Source organism: Equus przewalskii, chromosome 29 (assembly GCF_037783145.1).
Source record: "Equus przewalskii isolate Varuska chromosome 29, EquPr2, whole genome shotgun sequence".
Lineage (NCBI taxonomy): Eukaryota > Metazoa > Chordata > Mammalia > Perissodactyla > Equidae > Equus > Equus przewalskii.
The window spans coordinates 30,626,553-30,636,574 of NC_091859.1; the positions used below are offsets into that span (position 1 = coordinate 30,626,553).

The following is a 10,022-nucleotide window of genomic DNA, read 5'->3' on the forward strand; positions in this document are numbered from 1 at the left end:
TGCCTCTCCTCTGTACTCCCAAGATTATCTTGGCATATTTCCAGAGAGGTCCTATTTAACATTCCATATTTTAATTATTTGTCCTTTAGTGGTGTGAAAGTTTCCTTATGGGCCGGAACTGTGACCCTCATCTTTGTATCTCCAATGCCTTGCAAAGGGCCTGGCAGATAACAGGCTCTTAATGAATGTTTCCTGAATGAATAACATGAAGGAGGAGTGACTTACCCAAGGTCAGTCCCACTGCTACTTAGTAGAAAAGCAAGGATTAGAATCTAGGTTTTAGGATAGCCAGATGTTTTAAACACACTTTAGTTGGTCATTCAAAGAACTCCACATTCAGGCCTCACCTTATCTACATATTTTATTTTCTATTTATCATACTGTCTTGACTAAAAGTCTGGTGATTCCAGTCTTAACCACAAGTCTGGTGATCTGCCCGAAATTCACTTTCCCCTGCCTATCCAGAACCTATGCATCCAGTTTATGTCTTGCCCCTCACATAAAAACCCTCTTCATCAATTCCTCAATCATCCCCCTCCTCCACCTGCCACACACACAAACTTTCAGTAACACCCTATACATTCTGATTTCTGTCCTTACAACAACACTGAAGCTGCTTTCTCAAAGTTTACCAAAGGCCTTTGTAACAGTTAAAGTATAATTTTCAAAATGGCAAAATCATGACTCATACAAACATGACATGAACATATGGCAGATTTTATTTAACTCATTAATGAAGGAACGAGTAAGATGTTAAAACTGGTTCAAATAAGAATCTGACTTACAGAGATTCACAGTACCCACTCTACAAAATTAATTTGCATGGCATGACCAGGAATAATTTGCATTGGAATAGGCAGGAATCATTTGTTTTTTCAGTTTTCTACAGTTTAACTTTTATTCCTTTTACAAAGTTGTAAAACAGTCTAGCCAATCAGGACAAGGGAACATATCCCTAAATCAGAATAATATAATTCCTGGAGGGTCCTCTAGACAATGCCCAGCATTCCAGATACACAGTAATTTCTTCTGCCTGTTTCCAAGTCTTTGACAATTTCTCCTGCATAACTGTCAAAACTCATCCTAATTTGCCTTCTCTAGCACAATGAAGAAAAAAATCTTGCCACCTTTGGTTTCCATGATACAGCAGTCTCCTGGCTCCTCTCTTACCTCTCTGATTGAGTCTCCTCAGTCTCCTTCACCAGCTCCTGTTCATCTTAAATAGAGTATTCACCAAGGTTTTGATGGGTCTTATTCTACCCAATATCATTAGTCATGTTTCACCTATTAATTATATAGGAATTATTCCCATATGCACAGCTCTAATGTCTATAATCCCCAAACTTGAACTTCTATTTTCTCCATTTCCCACATAGATATCTTAGCAGTACCTCAAATTCATCAATGACCTAAACTAAACTCACTCTTTTCCTTATCTGAATATAGTCTATTCCTGTGTTCTCTTAGTTAATGTCTAATTGTCAAAGAGGCACAAAGTATGAGAATCTTACATTCTACCCTCCCTCACTCTGCTCTATGAAACTGCCTTTTCCAGACAGTCACCTAAACTGTCCACTGTCCCTCTACAATCACTCTCTCGCATCACCCTCTTCCTCACAGCCTTTTCCCTAATTCAAGCCTGTATTATCTTTCAACTAAACTGCTGATAAAGCCTCTACCTTACTAGATTGCTCCTTTCCTCTGTCATTCACTCAACTGCCAAAGTTATATTTCCCCAAATAGGGGTCAAAGTTTTTCTGACTCAGTCCCAACTTCTGATCTGACTTCTTACATAATAGGCATCTATTGTTTTAGGGCATCACCTACTTCATTCTACTCATTCTACTTCAGTTACTTCAGTCCAGCTGAGCTGATTCCAGCCATGAGGCACGCAACTCTAGCTCAGACAACCAGGGGCTCACAATGATCGGTTCAGAAATTGGCCCAAACAGAGCCACTTTGCCAGAGACTTCTGGGGCAGAGCCATAGGCTTTTTACTGCTGTAACTGCTATTGTTATTGCTATAACTTACCAACAGAGGACAGCCTGTCTGAGAAGCCAACTCAAAACAAGTGAAGTTTGCAGATGCAAAGGGAGAAATTTGGTGCTAGAGACATCTTTTGAGCCTTAGCATCAACCGGTGTCTGAAGCCAACTGCCCTTGGACTGTTCAATGACCCTTGTCAATAAGCACTCTCCTTAAGCCTGTTTGAGTCAGGCAACCAGCTGGCGCACGTCCTATCTTTTTATGCACCACATGATTAGGTTACACCAGCCTCCTCACCAGTATCAGAATACTGTGTCTCTCCTCATGTTATTTTCTCAGCCTGGAATTTTCTTCTCTCTGCCTATAATTTCCTTCCCTCCATTCTCTGTTTATTAAGACCCATCTCATACTTCAAGGTTCAGCTCAAATGCCTCAGTAAAGCAATCCTCCGAGGATGGGAAAAGAGGCAGAGGACCAGATTACACAGAGATTTTAAACCATGCTATCGCCTTTTGAACATTAATCTAAGGGTAAAGCAATGTCACTGAATGATTTTGAAGAGTAAAGGACATGATCAGATTTGCAATTTTAAAAGGTCACTACAGTGGCTGTGTAGAGAATGAATTAGAGAAGGGAAGGAGAACAATGATTTGCAAACTACTCACATAACCTAGGCAAAAAGGGTGGCGATACAGGCTGAAGGGGCAAAGGAGACAGAAAAATGTATTTCTGTGATTATTTTATTTCTGAATAAATCCCTCTCTATACTGTAAACTCCCTGAGAACACAGAAATTTTCTGTTGACTACCACTTTACCCACAGAAATAAGCAAAGTGATTGGCACACAGTAGGGACTCAAATATTTGTTGAATAAATATATAATTAACAATCTCATCTGTAAATTATCTGAGCAACTGGGCAAATGGTTATATTATTTATGAAGATAGGAAACAAAGGAAAAGTCAGTTTGGGGTTTTTTGTTTTTGAGAGAGAGGTAAGGGAGAAGATGAACTCTGTTTTGAACAAGTTTAGTTTAAGGTAATATAATACATTCAAATTGGCAGGGAATCTCTATATAATGGATATCTATCTGGGGATCAGGAGAGAGATATGGGCTGAAGACACTGATCTGTGAACTCTGGGCACGTAGATGGTAACTGAATTTACAAAGAGAGATGAGATTGCCTAGCAAAGAGGCAAAATGAGAAGAGGGTGGAGACCACAGACCTAAGTGCCATTTAAGGGTTGAACAGAAAAAGAGAAGTCAAGGAAGAACACTAATAGCTCTGGCAGAAAAACAAACAGAGGAGGTCCTCCAACTAAAGCAGAGGGAAGAAGAGAAAGGTGTGGTCAAATGTGTCAAACAGTAAAAAGTCAAGGAACAGAAAGTTTAAAAGTATCCTTTGGATGGAAACAGTTTTAGTGGAGTAGGTGGAGGTGGAACCAAACTAGTTTGGGGCGGGTTCAAGGGTGAGTAGAAGATAAAGAAATGAAGTCAGCCAGTATTACACATCTTGTTCATGAAGTCTGGCCATAAAGGAACCGAGACAACATAGTTGCAGGAGAGGAACACAGTCAAGGGTAGGTTCTGTTCCTCTGTTGGTTTTTTGTTTTTACGGAGCTTGGACTTAAGCATGCTTAAATGTTGATTAGAAGCAACCTAAAAAGAGGTTAAAAAAAAGGTATGAGAATAAATAATCAAAAATGAACTTCACAATGTACACATATATCAAAACATCATGCTGTATACCTTAAATACTACAACTTTTATTTGTCAATTATACCTCAGTAAAGCTGGAAAAAAGTTTTTAAAATGGGGTATAGATGAAGAGATTGGTTTTGAATAGGGAAAGCATATCTCTTCCACTGAAATCATATAGTCAAAGGAAAGAATGAGGAAACATGTGGGTATATTTATAGATTTGGTTACTGAAAATTAAGAAACTCTACATGTGATAGCATCAACTGTGTAATAAACATATTGAAGTTTAAATATTAAAAATAATCCATTCATTGAGAATTATTTTTCTGAATTAGGAGTTTAAAATACACATAAGCATCTAAATTAAATGAAGTAACTGCCCCACTCCTAAACCGTAGACTTACAAAGAAAATCAAGGAGATTTGTATCAAATGCCTACTTTGTACAAAACACAATGCTAGACATTGTGGAGAATACAAAGAGGACTCTTCCCCTGATACTTACAGCTTGTTTCCTCCCTTCCTTTTGGTCTCTGTTCTCACATTCTGCTTTTTTTCTCTCCATTACACTTACCACTACCTGACATATTATATTTCTGTATTTATATATTTGTTTGTTTCTCTTCCTAGACTAGAAGCTCCTCAAGGACGGGGACTTTTTCTGTCTTATTCATTGTTGTATCCGCAGTAACAAAAATAGTGCCTGCCATGACAGGAATGCAAAATAAATTTTTAATTGAATGAAACAGTACCTTCTCTTCAGGAAGAAAAGGTGCAATCTGTTAAATCGAGGAGAAATAAATATTGGAGGACTACATCAATTTTACAAATGAAAGAAGTAAATACTAAGGGTGATGTGAAAAACAAAATCAAAAAATGGTATAAGATTCACAAGACTATTAATCACCCCAGACAAGGTGATAAAGAAAGGTATTACGGAAAAGATGGCATTTGGACTCGGCTTTACAAGGGCAAGCAGATTGGTTTTTTTTTTTTAATTTGTGCAGTGCTACGGTTTTTAGTCTATTCACAGAGTTGTACAACCATCCCCTTCTAGAATATTTTCCTCATCTCAAAAGAAACCCCGTGCCCCTTAGCTACCACCTCCCAACTCCTCTAATCTCCTCAGCTCTTAGAAACCATTAATCTACCTATGTCTCTACATATTTGCCCACTTGGGACATTTCATATAAATACAATCAAATAATATGTGGGGTTTTGTGACTGGCTTCTTCATTTACCATAATGTTTTCAAGGTTCATCCATGTTGTAGCATGTACCAGTACTTCATTCCTTTCTATGATTGAATAATATCCCATTGTACGGATATACCATGTTTTGTTTAGACATTAATCAGTGGATGAACATTTGGGTTGTTTTCACCTTTTGGCTATTATGAATAATAATAATTCTATGAACACTCACATATAAGTTTTTGCATGATATTATTTTAATAAGAAATAAGTGAAGGAAAGAATTGAAATATTTTAAATCATTCACTCCCAAAGATGACAAATTCAAGATAAAGTTTTAACTGGTCTGAGATCAAATAAGGCAAAATGAGTTTTCATTAAGCTTAATTTATTCAAGTCAAAGGACTGTCCTTTATTATGCATCAATGTCCTTGAAACTTTTTTTTCCAAAACATTAAAGCATCTTTTTAAAATGAAATGATGGCAATATCAAAAGGTGGTTTTGTTAATTTACTTACGAAAAATAAATTTTTAAAAATTTGCTTTTCTATTAAATCCCAAAATCTAGGAAATGTTGTTGATTGAAGGAAGTGGCGTGAAGGAAAGAAGATAGAAACCCCACAAGATAGCCTGAATGCTAAACTAAAGAATTTGCACATTATCCTATGGTCAATAAGGAAATTAATAAAGTTGTTTAAATGTAAAATTATTGACTCCTGGATGTCCTTTTCATTCAACAAACAGTAAGTGAGCTACCACTACATGAAAAGCACTGACTCTGGTGCTAGGAGAACAGACTAAAACTCTGATCCTGCCTTTTTATAACTTAGTCTTCAGTGGAAGAAAACAGTCTGTCTCTACTCATTATTTACATCTTTATCCATCTTTTAAAAAGAGCAATATTTAGTAGTTTAAAAAAATCCTTTAAAAAAAAGAAAATATGAGACTATTCCTATTGTGCTTACCAGTTTTATTTCACTCATCATTTGACAATGTGAGTTGCTAGGTGTACAAAGTGAAGCAACATATAACCCCTATCCTAAAGAAGCTTACAGTCTAGACTTTATCAACTGCTCGAGAAGAAACCGACTGCAGACACTGAATTAGATATTATTTACCTAGGACTTCCAATTTAATAGAAAATAGCAAACAAGCACTACTACTCCTCACATTTTAAGCATGTTATGTTTGTTAACTAATTTAATCCCCCTAATAATCTTATGAAAAGGGAATTATTATTATATTATTGTAAGATATTGATACATTAAAATATATTACATTTATCATCTTCTTCCAGAAACGTTAATGACACTAGTTCTGCTAATGAAAGTGTTTTATATATAGTTGCTGTATCATTCCCATCAGCATACAAACATACGGTAATTTCTCCCATCTTAAAAAAAAATCCTGTCTTGACTTCACATCCCACTCCAGGAACCCCACCATTTCTCTGATCCCCTTACAGCAAAACTCCCTAAAAGAGCTGTCTGTAGGAGCTGTCTCCCAGCTCCTCTCCTCTCAGACTCTCTTGAGCCATGCCAAAAAGACTTTTGCTTCTGACACTACTGAAACCACTCTAGTCAAGATTACAAATGACCTCAAAATGCTAAGTATAATTTTTAACTTTCAGGCCTCATCTCACTTCACCCATTTGTAGCACTTGATGTAGGTAATACACTCTCTTTGAAATACTTTCTTTACTTGGCTTCTGAGACACCATACTCTTCTGGGTTTCCTTCTTACTTTAGTCGATGTTTCCTCTCAATCTCCTCTGCTGGTTCTTCCACAGCGCCACAATTCCTACACACCAGAGTATTCAAGGTTCAGTCCCTGGACCTTCTCTCCTTTCTGTCTACACTCACGTTCTTAATATTCTCACACAGTCTCATGGCTCTGCTAGAATGCAGCTTCAATAGGGTAGGAATTTTTCAGCAATTTTGTTTATGCTGAATGCCCCACACCTAAAACAGTGCCTGGCATGTAGCAGATGTGAGACAAACACTTGTTCAAGGAGTGGATGGATGAATAAATGGCTTTAAATATTATCTATAAACTGATGACTCTCCAATTTATACCTCCTGCCTGGATCTCTGTCCTCAACTCCAGATATAGTCATCTGCTATCTCCACCAGGATGTGTAACTAACATGTCAAACTCAACCAAGTTCAAAAGCGAGTTCCAATCACCCTCCCAATGGCTTCTCTGACTGACTTCACTTCCTTAACAAAGAGCAGCTCTATTCTTCTACTTCTTGAAGCCAAAAATTTTTGAAGTCGTTCCTACTGCCTTCTCTCACACCACATATCCAATCTTCCAACAAACACTGTGGATTCCGCCTTGAAAATATACTCAGTATTTGACCACTTCTCACCAAGTCCACCACGATCACTATGGTCCAAGCCATTACCGTCTCTCATCGGGATGAATGCGACAGCCTCCTAACTAGTCTTCCAGCTTCTCGTCAGCCTCCAGCCGTCAATTCAGTCTGTTCTCAGAACCACAGTCAGAGAAATCTTCATCAAACTCTAGTCAGATCACGTCATTTCTCTGCTCAAATCCTACAGTTATTCCCACTTTGAGTAAAAGCCCAAATCTTGACAACTGCTTATGAAGTTCTACTCGTTCTGGCCCCATTTAGTCTCTGACCTCATCTACTACTTCTCCTCTCACTTATTCTGCTCCAGTCACACTGGCTTCTTCTGCTGTTTCTTCCAAAGGTTAAGCACATTTCCTCCTCAGGACCTTTTCCCTAACTGTTCTCTCTGCCTAGAATGCTTTTCCCCTGGATACCTGCAACCCATTACCTGCTTCATCACCTTGTTCAAGGCCACCTTCTCTGAGTTGTTTTCTGATCACCATATTCAAAATTGCAACTTTAATCCCACCCCCTCGTATTCTCTGCTCTATATTGCTCCACAGCATTTATCACTACCAAATACTATATATTTTACTTTCTGGGACATGTGTTCAAAAAGGACAAGAATTTTTGTCTTCATTCACTGCTATAAAGTAGCATTTAAAGCAGTGCCTGGTATACAGTAGTATATACTGTACCAGATCAATAATCTATCTGTTGAATGACTGCTTTCATTTCCCCAGAGGGCCTAACAATCATCTCGCCTGCTACTTCAGGAAAAGATCATCAAGCTTCTCTAAGATTTCTTCCAGGGCTCTGATCCCTAGAAGGATTAGACTTTGCCTAGAAAGAAAAACTGTGCTTTGTCTAAACAACCACAAGGAGGAGTTGAGAGAAAGAGAAATTAGATAATGCTGTTTCCCTTGCTTTTCCTACGGCAACCTCAAGGTGGAAGAAATCTGGATTTGGAGGCGACTGTACTGAATGAATGATTTTCCCCCTACGATGAGTTACCTAGACACACACAAACGTAAACATTAAAAACCGCAATCCTTTCGAATGCCACAAAGAGGCCAAGGAAATCATTCCACCGGCCACTGAGCACTGAGAGGGAGCTTCTTTCACTCCACCACTAAGAATTTTCCATAAATCCAGGGGAAGAGTTCCCATTAGCGCAGAGACACGTAACTCACACACGAAGGCCAAGGTGTTCCAGGTTGCCAGCACTCTCGGGCCAGAGAACTAGTAAGTCTATTCTATTTAATACTTCAAGCACGCACATTCTTACAAAAGCATAAGCAAGGAGGTCCCAGGTCTAAAGTCTCCGATTTGGCCGATCGCATGTACAGTCCTGATTCACTAAACACCAAAATCTATTTCCCACGAGCTTTTGACTCACCGCCACCTGTTGATGCCCACGTTGGAGGAGCCCGCGAACCAGGGGTCGAGGATGTAGACGCAGCGGATGGTGTCGGCGCCCTGAATGCACTCCTTCAGGGCGGGGTTGTCGTGGAGCCGGAGCCCCTTTCGGAACCAGTGCACGGCGTTCACCCCCATCCCGGGGGCGCGGCGGGCGCGGGGCCCCGCCGAGTTCCTCCAGCAGAGATTCAAGGGAGGAAGCTCCGGCTCATAACCGACACCTCCGCTTCCAGGAGAATCGCCGCAGCCGGGGAGCGAGGGAAGGGCGGCAGAGCCGGGCAAGGAAAAAATGAGTCCGACGAGGGGACCCGAGAGGGAGAGGGCGCTGGAGGCGCAGCTGGGAGATGAATGGAGGCTGCCCAGTCGGCGGAGTCCGGGTGTGACGCCCTTTAGGAGCCGGCGCCCGCCGCAGCAGCCCGGACCCGACGCATAACTTCGAGGGCCTCGGACCCCCGGGGGCTGAGCAAGTTCCAGGGACCCGAGCCGCCACGACGGCCTGAGCCGGCACCGGCAGCCCCTGGAGGTTCGTCACGGAAGCCTCGCCCCACCGAGGCGGCCCTGGAGGAGAGAACGGCCCGCCCGAGGCGAGCCACCGAGAGGGACGAGAGAGGGTCGAGCAGCTGTGGCCCCGCTGCCTCTCGGCCCCGCAAAGAGGAGGGAGCACGGAGCGCGAAGGCGGGGGTCGAGGCCACTGGACGGTTGCCGGCCGGTGACCGGTCCCGAGGCTGCCCGGGTGACTCCGCCGCCACCGCCGCGTCAGCGGTCCCGGCCCCGCCCCCGGCTCCTCATTGGAGGGCGCGCTCCCATGTGACCCCCGGCACCTCACGTTTCTGAAATGTGTTTACTACAGTGGCTCTGACTGGGGACTCTGCTCGCGATTCACTCGCTTTCCGGGGGCGGCCGCCGCTTGACCTCAGAAACGTCGACCCTCGCCCGAACGCTGGGCTCTCAGCCTCTGCCCCTCCACTCGGCCGACTGGTCGCGGTCGTTTGGAAGCCCCCGCGGTGACCACAGGCCCCATGCGAGGGAAGGCTTAGCTCCGCCCCTGGGGGCCGCGAGCGCCCACCATTGGCTGAGGGCCGCTGAGACCCGGATGAGCACGGGGATGCGGGGAGCTCGCGGGCACGCGCTTGGCTCGGGAGGGCGCGCGTGCGCTCTCGCCGAGTTCCAGAGGGAAGGAGGGCGGGGCCGGCGGGCGGGAGTGCGCTCCGGGATTTCTCCCGCGGGGTTCCGGGAAGGCCTGGGGACCACCTGGAGTGCTCCAGGAGTCGGCGGGGGAGCTGGGCAGGGTCGTGGACCGAGTGGAAGGAGGAGAGTAGGAAGCTCCCTTAGACTTTGAGCCCAACAATGTGCTTCAATCCAGCTTT

The 10,022-nt window shown here is 42.6% G+C and overlaps 1 protein-coding gene across 3 annotated transcripts in view; it reads right to left on the minus strand.

Moving 5' to 3' along the window:
* The window catches only part of CRY1 (cryptochrome circadian regulator 1), a 93,619-nt gene extending 83,869 nt beyond the window's left edge, over positions 1 to 9,750 (minus strand). For 2 of the 3 annotated variants that reach the window (XM_070600177.1, XM_070600178.1), the window contains exon 1: positions 8,636 to 9,702. In XM_070600177.1, coding sequence (XP_070456278.1) covers positions 8,636 to 8,793 — 158 coding nt within the window. In that variant the 5' untranslated portion in view covers positions 8,794 to 9,702. Of the gene's footprint in view, positions 1 to 8,635 lie in introns of all 3 variants that reach the window. The other variant, XM_070600176.1, reaches the window with a different exon arrangement.
* Positions 9,751 to 10,022: the final 272 nt, after the last annotated feature.